Source organism: Schistocerca americana, chromosome 6, assembly GCF_021461395.2.
Source record: "Schistocerca americana isolate TAMUIC-IGC-003095 chromosome 6, iqSchAmer2.1, whole genome shotgun sequence".
NCBI classification, from domain to species: Eukaryota; Metazoa; Arthropoda; class Insecta; order Orthoptera; family Acrididae; genus Schistocerca; species Schistocerca americana.
Window position 1 is genome coordinate 603510534 of NC_060124.1, and position 20787 is coordinate 603531320.

General features: G+C 36.9%; 1 protein-coding gene across 1 annotated transcript in view; it reads right to left on the minus strand.

Moving 5' to 3' along the window:
• LOC124619387 (Down syndrome cell adhesion molecule-like protein Dscam2) overlaps window positions 1-20787 on the minus strand; it is an 853562-nt gene that overhangs the window by 104287 nt on the left and 728488 nt on the right. Inside the window, exons 22-28 of the mRNA XM_047145731.1 lie at window positions 18597-18752; window positions 11857-11999; window positions 11607-11763; window positions 11228-11497; window positions 10428-10659; window positions 10165-10341; window positions 9872-10038 (exon numbers count right to left, since the gene is read on the minus strand). Of these exons, the coding sequence (XP_047001687.1) occupies window positions 9872-10038; window positions 10165-10341; window positions 10428-10659; window positions 11228-11497; window positions 11607-11763; window positions 11857-11999; window positions 18597-18752 (1302 nt within the window). The remainder of the gene's footprint in view (window positions 1-9871; window positions 10039-10164; window positions 10342-10427; window positions 10660-11227; window positions 11498-11606; window positions 11764-11856; window positions 12000-18596; window positions 18753-20787) is intronic.

Genomic DNA, 20787 nt, shown 5'->3' on the forward strand with positions numbered 1-20787 from the left:
ATCAGTTTCTTTGTCGTGGTTGTTCATTGCAGATTTCTGTATTTTAGTTGTTCAGTGCTAATTTGTTTACTGAAGAGGCTTCTCAGAAATCCGAGACCATCCAGCGAGTTCTGTGTTTTCATAAGGAATTTGCCAGTTGACGCAGTTGCAGTGTGTTGTGAAAAGGACTGTTTGAAATGTCTTCTGACTCAGACTGCAGGAGAGTGAAGTGTGCTGACTATTTGCATATCCATAAGAGATATATACGACAAACAAAAAACAGACTTTGTTCAGGTTGGGAATAAGTATTCTCATTTGAAGACTCTGCTTCAAAGCGAAGATGTTTCCAGGGATGGCTTTTTGTGTTCTGAATGTTTTGACAGAATAACAACAATGGTAGTATCTGAACAAGGTGAAGCCTCCCATGGTGCAGATGATGCAGATTTTGCATCTATAGAGGAAGAATTAAATACCCTGAATCAGTCAACTACCTAGGTAGGTGTTAGTCCTGTTAAGAAACCGTGGTCAGTGAAGTTAAGTCATAAGCTCTATGCATCAAGAAAGTGCAGATAAATTAGTAAAGCTATGGATGAATACACTATAACAAATCTGACCACACTCATCAAAGTAGAAATTCCATCTTCAGAAGAAAATGAACCAAAGCACTCTTGCACCTCTTGCCAGGAATTTTTCACAAATATCAATTCAGCTGCTGAATATTGTGTGTCCTACAGTGAAAAGGTGCAAGTTTTAACTATTATTCCAGAGACATTTTCAAAAAAAAAAAACAATTTTGAACCATGTTCCATCAGTATCAAAGTACATGGGAGACAAATCAAGAAAAGTGAGGTCTGTAAAAGGAGTGTTTGGAAGACCAGATCCCTATTATGGTTATCCTGTAGAAGCAGCTGAAGATCAAATAGTGCAGTCATTTTGTGTGGAAGGTAAATGGAACTGTTCTCGCTAGAGTGCCAACAAAAAAGACACTATAGCTGTAACAGCTGAAGGTCAAAAAGTTGTGAAAGCAAAGAGGTACATGACTCGCAGTATTAAAGAAACTTGAGACAAATCAAGAAAAGTGAGGTCTGTAAAAGGAGTGTTTGGAAGACCAGATCCCTATTATGGTTATCCTGTAGAAGCAGCTGAAGATCAAATAGTGCAGTCATTTTGTGTGGAAGGTAAATGGAACTGTTCTCGCTAGAGTGCCAACAAAAAAGACACTATAGCTGTAACAGCTGAAGGTCAAAAAGTTGTGAAAGCAAAGAGGTACATGACTCGCAGTATTAAAGAAACTTTTGCAATTTATAAGATCAACTATACAACTTCACATATTGGAAGATCAAAATTTTATGTGCTATGACCTAAGTGGGTAATTCCACACCCACCTAGAGATGTCTGTTTATGTATGTACTGCACGAATTTTGAACTTTGTGTGGTAGTTTTCAAGAACTTACTGGAGCACATGACATCTTGGTTGGGCATCTGAAGTCATTAGTAATCTGTGACATGAAGCGAGACACTTGCTTGTTTCAAGAATGTGGTGACTGCCCTGGAAAGTGACTGTCTTTACAGACACTTGGCCTGGAAGATGTAGCAGATGACTCTGCAGAAGTTACATAAGTGACATGGGAGGAAAATAAACTACTTAAGAAAATGGTTGCCTTTGACAGTTTCATTGATAATCTTGGTAAATGGTCAGTGAAAGCAGTAACACATTGCAGAAGTGAAAGGTTGTGTACAGGCTGAAGAACTATGTTTAGTGCTTCAATGTGATTTGGCTGAGAACTGGTCTGTAATTCTCCCACAAGAGGTACAAGGTTATCATTGCCATAATGAACAGGTTTCAATTTTTATAGGAGTTACATATTTTCAAAACAATACCACAAGAGTTGCTGTTATAAGTGATGACACGGGATGTGACAGCACATGCTATGCTAGCAAAGCGAAAAATTCTTCTACTGCAAACAGGGACAGAGAAGATCATCATTATTTCTGATGGTGCACCTCGTCATTATAAAAATCGTTACCAGCTGTTTGAATTGAGTAAGTCGCTTGTGCCAACTGACTGGGTATACTGTGCTACAGGTCATGGGAAAGGGCCACGTGATGGTATAGGAGGCCTGCTGAAGCACCATACTACAAAACATAATCTTTCCAGACCAAATACAGCTGCGATTCAGAATGCTGAGGGTTTTACAAGAGTCGTGAAATCTTACTCACCCACAACCTTCAGTCTTTTGTCCAGAGAGGAAATCGAAGAATTCTGTGGTCAGAAAAAAGAAGAATGTTCCAAACAAACTACTCCTGTGAAAGGAATTCAGAAGACACATTTTTGGACTCAAAGTGATCGGCAAACTCATATTGCACGTACTTTAATGAGGAAGAAAGAAGAACTTTTGTTCGTTCAGCCAACACTTCAGAAACAACAGAATAATAGTCAGATTCACAATCTGAAAAGGGGGGTGTTAGTGGCGTTTGTGCAGGACTGTGACTGATGGATTGCAGAGATTATAGACACCAGTTATGAGTTAAACGAAATTGTAGTGAGCTTTATGCTACCACACGGACCAGCTGCTGAATATAGGTTTCCAGCTGAGGGACAGCAACAATGCCATCAGTGCACACTTCCTGTTCACAATATTGCTCTAGTTAGTATTGGTTCAACAGGAAGGCATTGCTCTATATCAAAGGAAGTTACTGAAACAGTGAAACACATTTTTAGTTCATTGACTGGCTAATTTCAGTACAAAACAGAGTGCACAGAAGTTGTACAAATTGAAACCTTTAAGTCTTTGGACCTTTCACATACAGTTTGGAACCATTTAAAATGCTTCAAAAATGAGTCTCTTACTCACCTTTCAAAACTAAAATTATGTTAAATAAGGCTAGATTTTCATTTTTATGAGCCTGTTATGTGATAATGTGGTAATAAAACAGGTTTTATGTATGGCAAAAATTTCAATTGTTTATAATACCTGTTCAACCTAAAAGTGGAAGCTCTCCTTTTCAAGGAAAGTAGAACTATATGGTACTAATCAACAGGAAAAAATTAAAATTTTATGGATTGGCATTCCAGAAGGGGTGGGGGGAACATAAATTAGAAAAAAAGTTCAGAAGGCTATAGTAAAAGAACTTTACCAGATAAGTCCAAATGGAGGATTGTAATCATAAAGCAATATTCTTTCAAAAAAAAGAAGCCCCAACAAAATGTTCCAGAGTTACAGCATTTTAAAATTTTTTCCAAAATTCGTATATTCAAAATGGTATGTGCAGTGTCATCTTTGGAGGACTGTATCACAGTGCATAATTTTTTTTGGAGAAAACAAACAAAAATGTGTGCCTTACTTAGACCTTCATTTTAACATATGCTAAATTCAATAACATCCGAGACTATGAAGGTAAGATTTCTTCCTAGCCTACCCTGAATTGATATGGACTATGCTAAAAAGATCTGTTTCTGACATTGAGTAAGTAGTGGTAAGAGGAGACATAGGATGATTTTTCTGTGGGATTCGTCATAGGTACATGGATGATATGTGAAAGAAATGGACTGAACAGATACATATGGTTTGGTTACCAACTTAAGGGTAATAGAAGGGCAACATAAAGCTATTCTTTCTGGTGAGAAGAAATAGTGCATCTAATGAGCCACTTTTGATCGGACAATATTAGAGAACCATGGGGATACAGATGAAGTAGATAACATTGTGGGAAAAAGGTTCAATACATAGTTACTTTTGATATGATCAGGTAATTCACTCACTGGCTTCTGTGGCACAGAAATATGAACCGCTTTCATGTAACATCTGTGATTAACATAAACTGTAAAGACTTATCACCTTCACTTACTTCAGAGTACTTCCTGTGGTTGCAGCCACTGGTATTTTGATCAACACACAACTACATTATTTGTGAAGTTTGTGACAGAAAGTTCGATATGTCAAATAGCGTTCATTATTCACATTTTGGCTGAATCATGTGAAACAACTGACTATACACCTCTTTACAGGTTAAAATTAGTGAAATATTATTCCTAGAATCCCGCAGAGATCAATGTGAAGTAGACTATAGGATATTCCTAGATTTCTTGGTCACCAAGAGCCCTTGGTATTTTGCAAACAGAACATATATAAGCAGTCAGTGACACTCTTCTATAGTCTGCATCATGAAGGAAGGTGCTTCCACACAGACAGGCAGAGTTATAGTGAGGTGTGGAGAGGATGAGATTTGCACATGTGAGGTGACAGTGTGGAAAAAGTCCGCATTGCCAGACTGTATTGCAGTAGACAACAGTCACATTCATTTGCGTACTGTACACTGTATTATACATTTCAATCTATGAGAGGAAAAAGAATTTTAAATCCATTTTGATCAATTGTCTGTGTGAGAGATGTGCTGGCGACACTGCGTCTGCTGATTCACAGCTTCTGCATCATGTTGGGAGGCGAGAACAGCTGACACAGCTTTTAGAAGACAGTGAGAGAATTTTTTTCTCAAAAAGACTATTGTTTAATGTCATCACAACTGGTCACAACATTTGCCCTTTTAGTGAGAATTGGACTCAATTATAAGTAAAACTGCAATGCACAATAAAATTAGCTTCAAACATGAACTGAAATAATTATATTTGCTTGAAAACTGCTTCTGTACCTGGGATTTTTTTTTTTTTTTTTTTTTTTTTTTTTTTTTAAATGTGTAATTTTATAATGTGCGAGTGAGGGTGTGTTTGACTGTAGCTAAGTGTAACTCACTGAGCTCAAAGACTAATGCAAAACAATATTGAGTAAATGGTCAGTAGGTTGTTATACTTCTCATTTCAACGAGCATTACATGAGGTCTCTCCCAAAAAATCCAGAACTTTGTCCACAAAAGTTTTCTGTGCTTATCTTTTACCTATTGTGAATGGTCTCCTTTGAAATACTCTCCTCCATAATTGATACACTGCTCCCACCACTTTCCACTTTTGGAAGAAATCTTGGTGTACCTCTTGCTAGATTGCGTGAAGCGCCATCTGCGATTTTTCTTTTACCTCGCCTATTGCAAATCTTCATCCTTTCTATGGGGGTTTCAACTTTGGCAATAAAAAAAAGTCTGCAGGGGCCAGGTCTGGAGAGTACAGAGGATGAGGCAGGACAGTGATTTCATTATTTGTGCAACAGCCACGCATGACTCATGAGTCGTGGGCCGAACTTGGAGAAACGCAATGCACTCCAAGATGCTGTGTCAGGATTTCATGACGTGATCCAATTGGAATGTTAACATTCTTCTGCAATCTCTCAGTCAGTCAGTCTTTGATTAGCATGCACAAGTTCAATGTCATTCCTGACATAAGGTTCTGCATGTCCATCCTTTCAGAGATGGTTGCAGGACTTGGGTGTTTGTTACAGGATGTCAAATAAAGCAATCTTCAGTCATCACTGTATCATGCAGAAATCTACACATACCAGTTTTTGAATGCTGGCCCCTATTTTGACCAGAACCAATGTTGGTACCTTCCTACATGTTGGTCAGGGAGCCTGAAGATGGCATAGTAAAGCACCATAACTGGTATCCAAATAAAATAACAACTGGACAGCTGAATGGTGTTTGATTTGACATCCTTCATGATGTGAGCGTCATCGGTAGATGTTGAAGGGCATCCTGAACAAGGTTCACCTTTAACTGCCGTCTGAACATTTTTAAATCATGTGCACCATTCATAACACCGATTACAGCTAAGACCTCATCACCGTAGGCTTCCTGCATCATTTGGTGTGTCTCTGATCCATGGAACAAGTAAACAACTAACCATCTTCTTTGAATAACTCAAGGGAATGTTGACCAAAAATGACAAAAACCACCGATATCTAGACAGGTAACCCCCACCTCCCACCCAAATCATTTCACGACATTTTCAACTGGAAAATGACTGGGGTTACCTACAAAATATCTGAGTTTTTGAGAAATTGATGTGGTCGCATTCTCTTGAGTTACTAGAGCATAGCAAGTGCTGGGAAAAGCTTAAAATTCACAGCTAACAAACTAGCTGCTTATCCTTGGCCAACACATTGTAATTTTAGCTATGTCACTCACAGTAAGTGAATGTCTGCATACTTTTTGGGGCACAAATTCCCAATCAATAAAAACTAGGAAGTTCTCATATACTATTTATGCAAGTGATATGTAGACAAATGTAATTTTTTTAACAATCATTAGTCTTTAGAAACAATAACTACTGTTACCTTACTTTGTTCTAAAATCTACAACAAAACAACATCATCACTCCTGTCTGAGTCCATGTGTAAACTATATGGTTGCAAATTTTCAGTGATAGTTACAAGGCTTATAACCATCTTCACTTCCCTCTTCCTGAAGCTTTACAGTGTGCTGCACACAGTCTGCCGATGATGAAGGGGAGATGATGTCTACTGCTTCACGCTCAGCTGTCTGTTATCTTGAGTATTTTGTTCTTTTCTGCTACATAATCTTTAACCTATGCCCAAATTAATTCAGTTGGATTATACTGACAGTGATATGGAGGTAAAAGCAAAATTGTGTGCCCACATTCACATGCAAGAAAGTGATACAGTTTGTCACATGACTTGTGTAAATTAACAAACTGCAGGAGTTCATCACAAGTCTGGCTTATACTGTGCAGAATATTTTTATTCTTAAGCCAGAGACTATCCATTTTCCTGGTGTTTGTACTTGGTGTTGCATCTGTAACAGCTGAAATGGTATTGTCCATTACAATGACCATCTTTGGAACAAATCGTAAAAACTGTGATAACTGTTCAGTGAACCAGTTCTCCAAACCGACTGTATTCATTTCTGAAAGGTAGTCACTGGCCACTGTCATTTTTCTTACATCTTACTACTAGCTTTCTCGCTGAAACAAAACCAGAAGATAACACTTATTCGAGAACTTTTTCCTATGCAAACTTTAAAACTGCCAGTTACGTCACTCATTTTCCACAAGGTTTTCCTGGAATGATTCTGATTCAACCATGTTTCATTCAGGTAATACACTGTTGGAGCAACTTATCGCCTTATCCTGTGTGTCATTCTCAGGAACGAGGGTCATGGTGCACCTATGTCACTTCTTTCCATTAAAAGCATTCTTCCATCATTACTTTTAACATATCTGAAACCAGTGCTTTATAATTTCTTTGCATCGATGTAGCACGTGATTTGAAGGCAATTTTCTCATGCACAATTATAATGAGTCAAACAATGGAAACCCTGGGTTCAAATATCAAGGATGTATGAAAAAGACAGATTGCTACTTACTGTAAAGATGACACATTAAGTTGCAGACAGGCACAATTAAATTCTGATGAAGCCTGTGGCCGAAAGCTAATGTGTATGTGTCGTTTAATTGTCTGCAACTAAACGTGTTGGGTTTATGGTAGGGAGCTATCTATCTTTTCCTTACTTGCTAATTATGAAAAGTTTCTGGGATGTTGGGTATTAATCATCTATACACATTTCAAACACAGAGTGCCTTAAAACATCCTTGTCAAAGCCATATATTTGTGTTACAAGTCTCTTGTGACACAAAACCAACTTTTCCTGACATTTCTACAGCATGTAAATTTTTGTTTACTATTCTCTGTACATTTCTCTTGCCAATGCACACTTCTGTAGTTTGTTGTAGGTCTTCAAAATGTCAACAATAGGAGTCCCACTCTCAGATTCACATCTGAGAAAGTTATAAATGCAGCAAACACACCTCCCCACCTGCTTGTGGAGCACTTTGCATTTATTGCCGTCACTTGACATATTTATTTGGCAGTTGCACTAACATATTTACAGATACACATTCACAGCTATACTGCTACAAGAAAATAACATCGACATCTGGATGAACAGCTCAGTTGCTCAGCGAATGAAACTGTATTGTCACAAAGAATGCCATCAGTGTAGCATGTGGGAGAGAGATTGCCACCACCTAGGTGTATTTCATGGATAGCTGCTCAGAAAGAGAATTAATATTATTTGCTGCTAGTGGTTAATGGGGGGATATGTGCATAACAGATGAAGAGTGGGCTGCCTTCCTACATGACACGGACTATAGTAATTGACAAAGCAGATATTTCAAAACTTTGATTGTGTCTTCTTGGACATAAAAAGCCTGTCAACATTCACTCAGTGCTGCACCATTCACAATGACCTTTCTTTTGTTTTTGATTTACTTGTAATTGTCTGATTATGAGACTTTAAAACTAGCAGAAGGACAAATAGACACATTAAAACATGTAAATAAATAAGTAAGAAATGACTGACTGTACCAGCACTTGCATATATTTCTCAATTGGGCTAGTTTGAGTCAATTGTGCTACAGAAAAGGGTTACTGCATTCTTATGTTTCTAAAATATAACGCTTAACAAATCAAATTAATTTTACAATCAAGGCAGAATTTCATGCCTGTTTCATCAACACAGAATACCAATATATACTGGAAATGTTACTCATGACACACAATTGAAATAATGTTATGTCCTGAATCGTGTAGCATCGGGACATAAATTCTGCTGAACAATAAGATATTGTTACGTGTTAAGATTCTGAGATCCTGAAACAGACCTATTTTGGTAAGTACATAAAAATTAATTTGGGCAGATATTCAAACTACTGCTGATTGTTAGTCCCATTTTTCTGTCTGTTACTTGAATTTTTATGAGTGTCACATCTAGTTTTCCAAGTCTCCTCAGATAAATAACACACAAATCTATTGCAAAGTGCTCATTACATTGAGTATCACATTAAATTTTGAAAAGTAGCTATTTTGGACCTTACAATAAGCACAAGTACCAATGCACAATTTAAATCTTAAACCACTTAAGACATTGAATGAAAATCTCTCGGTGTACATGCCGCGTCAATTCAGGATAAAACTCCAAGCTTTCGACCACTACTTCCATGGCCATCGTCAGGGCTAAAACTGACTGTCGTGAACTAGCGAGGTTCCCACTTTTATATGCAAAGGACGGCTTCTGATTGGCTGGAATACGTCATAGCAACAGCCATAAGGCGCCTAGTGAAGTGGTGCCCCTTACTTCCATAGATGTAGTTTCCATCCTGCGTTGCTTGCAGCGCCATCCCTTGAATCAGGAGGTAAAGTGCGGGAAGTTTTTCTCTGTGATTTTTCTTTATCCAGTACACTCTTCCAAGTGTTGCTAAGTGCATAGCCGTTGTCTCTGTTAAAGTTACTATCGCTAAGTCTAATTTCGACTGCTTCCCGGATCACAGAGTCCCAGTAATTCGATGCGTGGGCTATTACTCTGGCAGTGGTCAAAAGCTTGGAGTTTTATCCTGAATTGACGCGGCATGTACACCGAGAGATTTTTATTCAAGAAATACGTCGCGAAAGACTTCGTAGCCACTTAAGACATTGTAATAAGATAAGTTATGCTACCCAACATTCTTACTGACATGCAACTGAAGCTCCATTTGAATACTGTTTTACTTGCTATATTATAAATAAAAGTGATGAAAGACACAAATTACTGACAAGATATTTGCAGAGAAACAAATCATAAGAAAACTGCACTAAGATCTACTCTCTCTCTTGTATGTGTGAGTCTAAGGACAGAAAAAAATAAGAGGGGGGGGGGGGGGGGGGCAGGAAGGGGGTGAGAGAAAAAGGAAAACTTAATGTTAGCAATTCTAATTTAGGATTCCTCTGCTTTACACTGTATGGTACAAGTAATACAAAATAATTTAGTACCATTCTATGTTTATACACCACTTTTAGATAAACCTGCAATTACAACAGCAAAGAGCACTTATGATAATGTAGATAACATCAACATAACACATAAACACCAACCTTCCTGCAATAGATATAGAGCAGTACAAATGGTGTGATTATTTTAAGAGTGGAATTTGAATTAGAGAATTTATATTTACCTCCAGTCACAGTTAATGTAGCAAATTCATACTCAGCCACAGCGAAACCTGCATTATTATGTGCAGTGACACGAAGATGATACCAAGTAGCTGGATCCAGGTCCAAAACAACAAAATTGCCACCTGGTTTCACATTGTTAGACACCTGATTCCATTCTGTCTGTGACCTAGACATTGAAATATCCTTTATGTAAATAAATGTGATTCTCACACATATTTTGAAACATAATAGACACAATAAACACAATATATCTTCCAAAAGCAAAATTTCTTGGCGAAACCCCTATACTTACTTCTTCTTGTGTTCAACAACAAAGTACAGCATTGGACAACCACCATCAGACCATGCACTTAAATGTAAAGTGATACTGCCAGATGAAACTTCAATGAAACGACTAGCTTCTGGTATACCAGGTTTTGCACCCTTGGTTTTTGTATTCAAAATGTCTGAGGCATCTCCAGTACCAATTCTGTTATGACAAATGTAGTTACATATTTAGCAACATGTAATATCAAACTGTGCCTGAACAGAATTTAGTTTTTTTTAATTACATACCCATTATAAGCCGTGACGTACACCTGGTAACGTGAGCCACACCAGAGATTCTCAATGGTGAAAGTCTGTGTCTGGCTGCCAGCCTGTACTGTTTCCCACTCACCGAATTCTGGCTTGTAATGAATAGTATATCCATGTAAAGGTGCATTATCCGTTGGATGTGGACGTAACTTTATTGTGATTGAGTTTGTTGTAGTAGATGTTAAAGTGACTTGTGGTTTATGAGGTGGTGCTACAAAAATTGAAAATGTATGTTACATTTATGATAAAAACAAAATAGGTTGCCTTAAAATTTTACATTTCACCAACGTGTGTTGTTATGGGTAAAAGATTTTAGTCTACACATAAACAGGACACACCATTTTAATCTAAATGCAATAAATTGAAATGCTACGGTTTGAGCAGAGTTAGACAAAATATAGCCCCAACAGAATTAGACAAAATAAAGCCAGATGTGAAGTAATACTTTTCACAATAATACTACAAGGAGTTTGTACTGTTTTTTTATCTTACAATAGCACAATGCACATCGAATTCATTCAACTTCTGTATTACCAATCATTAGAGGTACAAAATAAGTACATGGATAATCAATAGTGCCTTCATTACAATGGTCAACCCCTTTTTCACAGTAAAGTTCAAAAATAATTTTGTTTACTCAGTTAAGACCGTACTAAAAAATAGAATACTGCAAGAAAGTCCTGAAGAAGATGGCATCGAAAGTCTTAATACATTCAATATAAATTACCTGAAACAGTTTAATAAATAGAAGAGTATCATGCATAAAAATAAAAACATACCATGCACAACCAATCTGTGAGTAACAGTGTCTTGACCAAAGGAATTTTCCACAGTACATGTGTATTCTCCAGCATCTTGCCTTGTTACAGATGTAATGAAGAGTGACCCTTCAGGCAACTGTTGAATTCTGTCATCTGGCTGAAAAGCAAGTCCTTTCACTTTCCAAACAATTACTGGAGAAGGAATACCAACTGCAAGGCAAGGCAATTTCACATCTTCCTTATAGGTTGCAGTGAAGTTGTCATCAAATGATGCAATTTTTGCTGGAACTGTGAAGAAAGGGCAAAGGCTGAAGAAATGGAGTACATTTTTCTTGTCATAATAAATAGTGAAAAGAAAATACAATATTAATCAAAGTTGGACACAGAACAATTTTACCTCTTGGGCTAGGTGACAAAGAGACAGGTTTTGAAGGTTGACCTTCACCAATTATAGTTGATGCTGTCACCCAAAATTCATATCTCTCTTTCTTCTTAAGCCCAGAAGCTTCATAGCTCATTTGATATTGGGGTACCTTCTGACTTTTGGGTTCCTCCTGGGGAAGATACCATAAGAATGGGGTAAAACAATTTGTGCAATCTTAAACAGTTCAATGGACTGATTATAAATTTAACTAAAAACTAGTTACCTCCTTTGCTGCTTCACTGTCTTCCTTAACATAGACTGTGTACTGAGTAACAATTCCATTTGGTTGCTCTGGAGGTTTCCAGCTGACAAGGATTGATTCACTTGACATTACCAAAGCCTTTACAGCATTTGGTGCTTCTGGAACTGGAAATTTTTCAAAGAAGTTTTACTCGGTGGACTGTTCATGAGCTTGTAATGAGCAGAACCATGAATTTCAAAATAATATGTTGACTAATTGATTTAACTGTGGTATTACATTACAACAGGAACTTGTAAATATGTAACAGTGCCTCAAGGATTATATAAAAAAACACATCTGCATGTAATGCGTATGCATTTGTGCCTAATGTGCATGCCTGATATCCATAAGACTTCTTCATTTCAGTTACTATTATTATTTTTCAGTGTCACATTTTTGTTTGTTTTTTTAAATTAGGATGCCACAGATGTTTGTACCTTCTTTGTTCTAGTAATAGTATCTAAACATTCACACTATAACAGTTTTTCTTTGCAAGATTTTTGCTTTCTGACAACAGCGTGGAATAGTGCCACAACAGCACTCATTTTGATTGACACGCTTTTGGGTTTGCAAGTGAACAATCATTTTCTTTGCATGATATGTCAATAAATTCCCCAAATTGTCTTTCTCTGATGCTCACTTTTTGACGCCAAGAAAATGCATGTTTTAAAAATATTTTCACTAGGTTTTCATAAAATTTTGATATAAAGTATTCGGTTACTAATTATTATTATATGCTTTAACTTGCTGTGTAAGTCTGCTTCATAAATTTTATGAAGTTCCTTCCCTACTTTGTAAATCACCATTACTGTGAAATCAGTGGGTGTTTAGAAAATTTTACTACTAATAGAGAAACAAAAGTGAGTCGTAAACAAAAAGTCTGACTAACCTTGCTCTACGTGAAGCAGTGTTCAGTAAAAACTAATTAAACTGGCTGCTCGAATCTTGTGTAATATTTGGTTTTTATACATTTGTTCAACAGTTCATATATTTAACACACAACATCAAACATTTGCATTGTATGTATATATACCCACTTTTTGGAGCCCTAGATTTTGCTTCATACAAGATAGTATTCCTTTTAATTTTACTGGAGGAATCCCTGTATCATAAAAACCATATTTTGGAAGTATTCGTCCGACCTTCCTAAAAATTGTGTCAGAAGCTGAGAGATATGTGAGTTTGTTAACGATTCATACTTTCAATATGAATTACATTACAATCAGATAATGGTACATGAAATATCTTTAAGGTATTAACTAAATTGCCATGAAAATATTTATCTATAGGTGCTCAGGATTTATTAAGATTGCTGCTGGGGCAGGATGACTAGTTAAATATAATGCAAGCAAAGTAGAATACTAATCAGTAAGGTAGTTTATTTCATCACTGGTACTTGTTAGATCTAATGGTACAAATATTAAATATTGAACAGAAGAACAATAAATCAGATTGATTCTAGTCATATTTTATTTTTATAAATGGATATGACACATTTTGAGAACTAAATCTTTACTGCCACACACACACTTATAGAAAGTTGTGTGGATTTTATTAAAAAGTAAGGGTTATGTAAAATAAGAAAGCTTGGACACTATTAATGAAATTGAAGTCATACTGTAAGAGGACTGATATCAACAATGTATGGAAAGATAGTTTGCTACTTATTGCAGAGAAAACATGTTAAGTTGCCGGCAGGCATGATTAAAAGACACTAACACAAAGCTCCAACGTGCAGTGTACTTGCTTGTGTGTATGAATGGCACATAGTTCTGTTTTGCTGATGATGGGTGTGGCCAAAAGCTTTGTGTAAGTGCCTCTTAATTGTGCCTGTATGCAACTTAATGTGTTTTCTTTACAGCAAATAGCAGTCTTATCTTTTTCTACATTGCTGATAATGCTTCCTGCAGTTTCCATTGTTTGTAAAAGTACCGACATTTATGTTGGAGTTTGTGAAGCTCAAGTGAACAAAATACGGCAGTAGTTTACGAGAGAGAGGTTGTCAATCCTGAAGATACAGAATATTTTCAAAGAAAAGAGCTTTTGTTATGAAAATGTTGATATCATAGTTCCTTGTTTGTAAATGTGGCTACATACGAAGAAAGTTAATGTCTACAAAAATCACATAAGATTCAAGAAGCATCAAAAAAATTCTATCGAATAAAAAGAACAAAAACTATGAAGATAATATCATAAAGTTCTGGGAGGAATACAAACAATGGAAGATGTAAAAGTAGTCACTCACCATGTGCAAAGACAAGTCAGTTAAAAAAGATAATTTCTTTTCTCTTCTGTATGTTGGAAGAACTCACTCAATAATTGTTTGCTTTAATCCTCACCATATTTCATGTGCATAAATTGTTTCGGTTCAGCAAATAATTATATTCTTCTTGATTTCTGAGCAATGTCCCAACTGAGGTACGCACCAATGGAGAAACAATGGGAGTGATTTGTTTTCTTCACTATCAAGGGACTAAAGCTGCAGAGATTATTCACTGAATATAGCTGCAGTATGGTGATAGTTGTCTTTGTGAACAAAAACAATCCTAGCTGATAAATCACTTAAAAAGTGGCCATTTAAAGAGCATTCAGATAGGGTATACTCTTCAAAAATTGACAGGAACATAGAGAGAGCTGAGCAAATGATTCATGATGGTTGTCCTGCCAGACATCACACATGTGTTGAACATAAGCCAAAATTAAACACACAGGATACTAAACAAATCTATAAACTACCACAAACTGAGTGTTTGTCATATACCATGTCAACTGATGACAAGCACAAACAGGAACATTCAGAAATGGGGAAATCATATTTAAGGGATTTCCAAGAAACAGAGAAGACTTTCTCAGTCACATACCACAGTATGGTAGATGACAAAAGACCCCTGACAGTCACAGTGGGCTCGGCACGGCCACGTTGTGTATCTACCTCAACCAGTCATGTAACACAGTTTCATACACATCTCTGTGGCAGCCCAGCAGTGTCTTCACAGCTCTAGAGACAACTATTATTTTCTCAGGCAGCCATTTCTGCTTTGCAGTCAAAAGCCAGAAATGTGTTGCCAGGACTTCGTCTCTTGCTGACCACAATGTAACAGTCAATAAGACATGAGCCCATCTCTACAGGGCAGAGAGTACACAGCGCACCTCAATATGGAAACACTCTTTTCGAGTGCAGGATAATAGCTATGCAGACTATCACAAATGTTTGTCCCTTAAACTTTCTCATTACTATTTCGTACAAAGATTATCTTTCCCCCCAGGGATTTCCATCTGAGTTTACAGGACATTTCTATAATATTCATATGTTACCAACTGGTAACAACTCTAGCAGCATGCCACTGACTTGCTTCAATATCTTCTTTTAATCAGACCTGGTGAGAATCCCAAACACTCTATCAGTACTCAAGCATGGGTCACACAAGTGTTCTGTACGTGGTCTAGTTTACATTTTCCAACAAACTGAAGGTGACAATTCACCTTCCCTACAGCTGTCCTTATGTGCTCATGCCATTTTGCATTAGTTTGTAACATTACAACTGAATGTTTAATCAACGGAATTATTTCAAGCAACCATTAATACTGATTATAACATTACAGAATAGTTTTACCTATTAATATGCATTAAATTACGTTTTGACACAATGACAGCTAAATTTCATTCATTACACCAAATAGAAATTCTGGGCAAGCCATTATGTATGCTCTTATATTCACTCAATGGTGGCACTTTCCCATACACTACAGCATCATCAGCAAGCAGCTGCAGACTGCTGCTCACCACTGGACTGTTGATGTTTATGGACATCAAGTACAGTCCTATCATATGTTCCCGGAGTACTCCTAAAATACCCTGGCAGTCGAAGTGTTATGTGTTTGAGGGCATTACAGGAGACTGAAACTGCATTGTACTGATGCTGCCCGAATGTTAGTTGAAAGGAAGGCCACTGTCCAAGAGATAAGCGAGAATTTCAATTTTGTTTATATGCTTGTCAGCCATAGAAAACTTAAAAAATTACAATGGTAAATCAAAGGCTGCTTTCACTAAACTTTAAAGCAGTAAAACAGTCATGAGCTTGGTGGCTGATTGGTGATACCACCCAAATTGTCTTTAAGAATACAGTTACCAAGTATTATTATCATAGTTTCATCTTTCACTAACTATGGTCGGTCCCTATTCCATGTGTAAAAAGTACTGCTGCAATACTGTCTTTATCACTGGAACTGTTTCTTCTGTAAGTGATAAGATATAATATCAAATTCTAGGGTAACTTTACCATATTTACTCGAATCTAAGCCGCACTTTTTTTCCGGTTTTTGTAATCCAAAAAGCCGCCTGCGGCTTAGAATCGAGTGCAAAGTAAGCGGAAGTTCTGAAAAATGTTGGTAGGTGCCGCCACAACTAACTTCTGTCGTCGAATATATGTAGCGTTTCACAGGCGTGCTTTGTACGCACAAAGATAAATACTGGCGCCAAAACCTCTGCGTCAGTAGAAAGAAAGAAAGAAAGAAAGAAAGCACTGCATTTTCATGCTTTATCCAACGAAATAAATACAAATTCCGTATTGTTCAGCTTCAAATGTAGCAATGTACTACGAAAATCTGACTGGAAAGACTGTTTGGGATGTTTGTCAATATGGCCAACTCTACATTCTGAATTTTTTCCTACCTGTGAGAAGAGATGGTTGCTAATAGAAACTTTTATGAATTGTGAATCACATGCATTATTCTCTTCACCATAAGAATAATACAAATGTAAACATTTTGCAATGTAATCTTTCGTGTTTGCTGCTATCTCATTTAAATCCTGTCTGCCTAATAAACTATGAAACTAGAATGACACAACAGCAAACACGGAAGAATATACATATCATGTCATGTTTATATTCATATTATTCTTATGCCTAATAGTGATACAGTCAGAAATGAAGCACGGCAATTGACTAGATTTTTAAATCTAAGATGACTCTAATTTCTGTGCAGAATGTAATGTACTAAAGAGGCGTCTGCAAAGATATTCAAACGGAGAAAATTTTTCACTAAACTCTCGTTCAGAACATCTTCTATCATACGTAGTCTATTATTTGGTTCTTGTTGGTCATTATCAAAGAAAACAGCAGTGTAAGTAACAACAGATAGCAGTCTCTTGCCATTGTTTCGCTAATGAGACGATTCCTCTCTTTCTCTTCTTCTTCTTCTGTTTTCTTTTTTTTTTTTAAAGCAGCGGTAGCATGCACAAAAGCAAGCCATGCCATGAGCAGCGACATACCATAAACACTCATTATCAGAATGTGACAAACAATGCATGACACAGTGTACAGTAATGCATTTTCAGCTTAGAGTGACGTAAACACTTATAACAAAGAGAACGGCACTTATCAGATCAAAGAAAAATAAGCAATCAATTCAAACCAGATTAAGCACGTGAAAAAGGAAGGGTACCCATACAAATACAGATGGAGTGCCTGACGCATAGCAATGGCTACCTGGTAAAGCGTAACTGCTGAGCTTACGACTCGAACCAACCTACTATAGCTGTATCGTCATTCATTCGACCTAAATTTTGTCTCATATTAGAATGGATCAACTTTGTTTCGATTTGGAGGTGGGGCCTAAAACTTTTCTCTCCCCTTGAATTTCGAGTCTCTAATTTCAGGTGCGGCTTAGATTCGGGAAATTTTTTTTTCCTTGATTTCGAGTCTCATTTTGCAGGTGCGGCTTAAATTCGAGTGCGGCTTAGATTCGAGTAAATACGGTAGTCAAATTTGGATAGTCTCAATCCAATAACGAATCATCAAGGTGACGTGGTATTACATAATGTAAGACTTATTCAGATATCTTTTACATCTGACATTAACATTAAGTGTACCTTCCAAAAGGATCCGTACCATTCAGTCACTTACAACAACAATGACAAGCAGCTAATAAAACAAAGTGATTTGAAGAGAGAGTAAAGGTCAATCAGTGGAATACATTTTAAATGTGATGAAACCAAAATGAAAAGTGTAAGTTGTCAATGACACAACAAAGATCCAAAATTAAAAACACTGGATTGTTCTCCACTTCCATTTTGCTGAGATATTTTTCAAAAAATTGTAGTCTTCAGTAACACCACTTTAACAACATATGTACAAACTATAAGATTACTAAATCTAAATGACATCAGATCTAGTTTATCTTAACAATATAGAGAAGTAGCAACACAAAGAAAGGATTTTAACTACATGTTATTCAATAGTACAGTGTAAGTGGTATAATTTGTACTATGAGTCTGAAACTACACTGCTACATACTACCTTGACCTGATATTATGGAGTATTGATTTGTTGTTTGGTGGCAGGAGGGGTTGGGTTGGGTTGATTTGGGGGAGGAGACCAAACTGTGAAGTCATCGGTCTCATTGGATTAGGGAAGGATGGGGAAGGAAGTCAGCTGTGCCCTTTCAAAGGAACCATCCCGGTAATTGCCTGGAGCGATTTAGGGAAATTGCGGAAAACCTAAATCAGGATGGCCGGACACGGGATTGAACTGTCGTCCTCCCGAATGCGAGTCCAATGTACTAACCACTACGCCACCTTGCTTGGTGGTTATTGATTTGGTTGCTCCTTGGAATAATGACATCCATATAACTAAAAAATGATAATTTGCTACTAAGACAAGCACCAATTCCCAGGTAATGTTTTTACTAAACGTATTGACACAAAAAACTTTGATACTTACCATCCTGCTCAGTTTGACAATGGATTGCAGGGCTGCGGACACCGTCTCCTCCAGAAGTATAGGCAAGAACTTGCATGCTATAATTTGTGTATTTTTTCAGCCCATGTAGTATAGTCTCACTGGCAGATGTTATTTTTGTGTCTTTGGTGTTATCATCTAAGAGGAAAAGAAGGGGCAGAAACAAAATTCAGTAGTTATCTTTAAGTTCCCTGTATTAATCAATGCAAATGCAGGAATTTTCAAATGATGGTAACAGTCAGACACTCAATAACATTTATTGTGTATACATCCATTTGAGATCAATCACAAACATGCACAGTCTGCAATAAATAAACAAACACAGTTAACTCTTAAAATAGAAGGCAATATTAACACTAACTATGATTACTTGAAGTGAAGAAATATATCAATACACAACTTGCTGAAACAAATAATAGTGTTGCTGGACTGACACATTCATAAGTGAAGAAAGATCTGCTGCAACTGTAGCATTTGTAACACTCAGAGAAATTGTTCTTGAGGAGAAACAAATGGTAGGGAAAAAGGGAATGGGAAGGACAACGAGTGAAGTTGTGATTCACAAGGAAAAGGTGAGCTTATATCCTGGTGTATGAGAGAAAGAATGTGCAGTAAAGGAGTTGAATATTAAAGTGGTTTAACACTCAAAGTTACTAAATTACGAAACAGAAGTTGTGGCCAAAAATTCAGGAGGCAAAATATTTAGCACTGCCAATGACACATTTAAGAGTAAAAGTACATGACACCATTGGAGCATTGGGAACTAATAGATCCTTCCTCTGGGTGGAGAGATGTGTAAGTTGAAGCAGGCAGCACTAAGATAGTGTAGCCCTGCCATCACTACAGGCGGTGTCTTGAGTGGTCCACCCTTCCTTATTAATGTTTCCCAACCTATTTACCTCTCCTCCCCAATAAAAGAACTATTAGTTCTGAAAATCAGGATAGTGTCATCTACTATTAAATATTTTTCCTCCTGAAGATACACATAGTTCAAGACGGCAGAAGTAAAGAGTTAGGTGAAGTTGTACCTCCAGTTTTTATGAATTCTTGTAAGTTATCAGGCATTAAAGGAAAAAAAGAAATATAACAGCAATGCTCCGCAAAGTTCCAAGTATTGTGCTACACAAAAAAACTACAATGAAAAACCATCCAAATCCAAATGTAAGTGTGTTACGTATGACTTGCACCCTGACAAATCTAAACTCATTGAAACTATTACCTCAGTGCTAGAAATTGTGCACAGATCAACGGAGGAAAACAAAGTGCTATCTCAAAGGCTCAGAAACATTGAAAGTAAATGTAATAAACTATAGACCACCAAGCAGGCCAAAAGCAGATGTAACAAATGAGAAGCATATATACTGGCTGAAGATAATGTCACTAGTTCCGGTAGTCCAATGCATGCTGCTTGCTACACAAATCACAGCATCTGTACTATATTGTATGCAGTAAAAGATTTTTGTATGTTGCATCAAAGAATTTTATCAAAAAATGACAAATTAAATGCCAGGAGGAAAAGAAGACAAAAATTATGCAAACTGTGTGTCCACTCCAGCTCAAATTGTCACTCGAAAATAAAATCAATAGGTTATATCAAACCAGGTGCTCACACAGACAAAGTACTATCAACAGTAAACAATATTTCTTGAAAGATAACAAAGGAAGACTCCATTATGATCTATGGTGGTTCATATGACGTTCCACACAAAAAAGGTTTGCATGCTGCTGATGTCTTAAGAACAGCTTTAAACCACCTGATGCATTCTAATGGAACTGTACTTGATATTCTACAAAGGCATGACTCGGTATGATCTTCATGGGTAAATAAGGCAGTAATAGCTACAAATAGACATTATGCAGAAATCTGCAACAATTCTGCACATGTTCATAGGGTAAAAGTAAACAAATTTGATAAAGAACTTTACACCACTCATGGCCTTCACCTCAAATGGTGTGGGAAAAATCATCTAGCAACTACAATTTGTGACATCACTATAAATGCAAGGAACAATGTGAACTCAGGACAGTCAGATTTGAACAAAGAGTGCACCACAACACAACGAAATTGCAGGAATGGCAATACACAGACTACAATGGACAACTGGCTGGAGAAAAACAAGATAAAATGGCTTCTTCCAAATATTTCAGTGTGTGGAAACAGGTGAACTTGGAG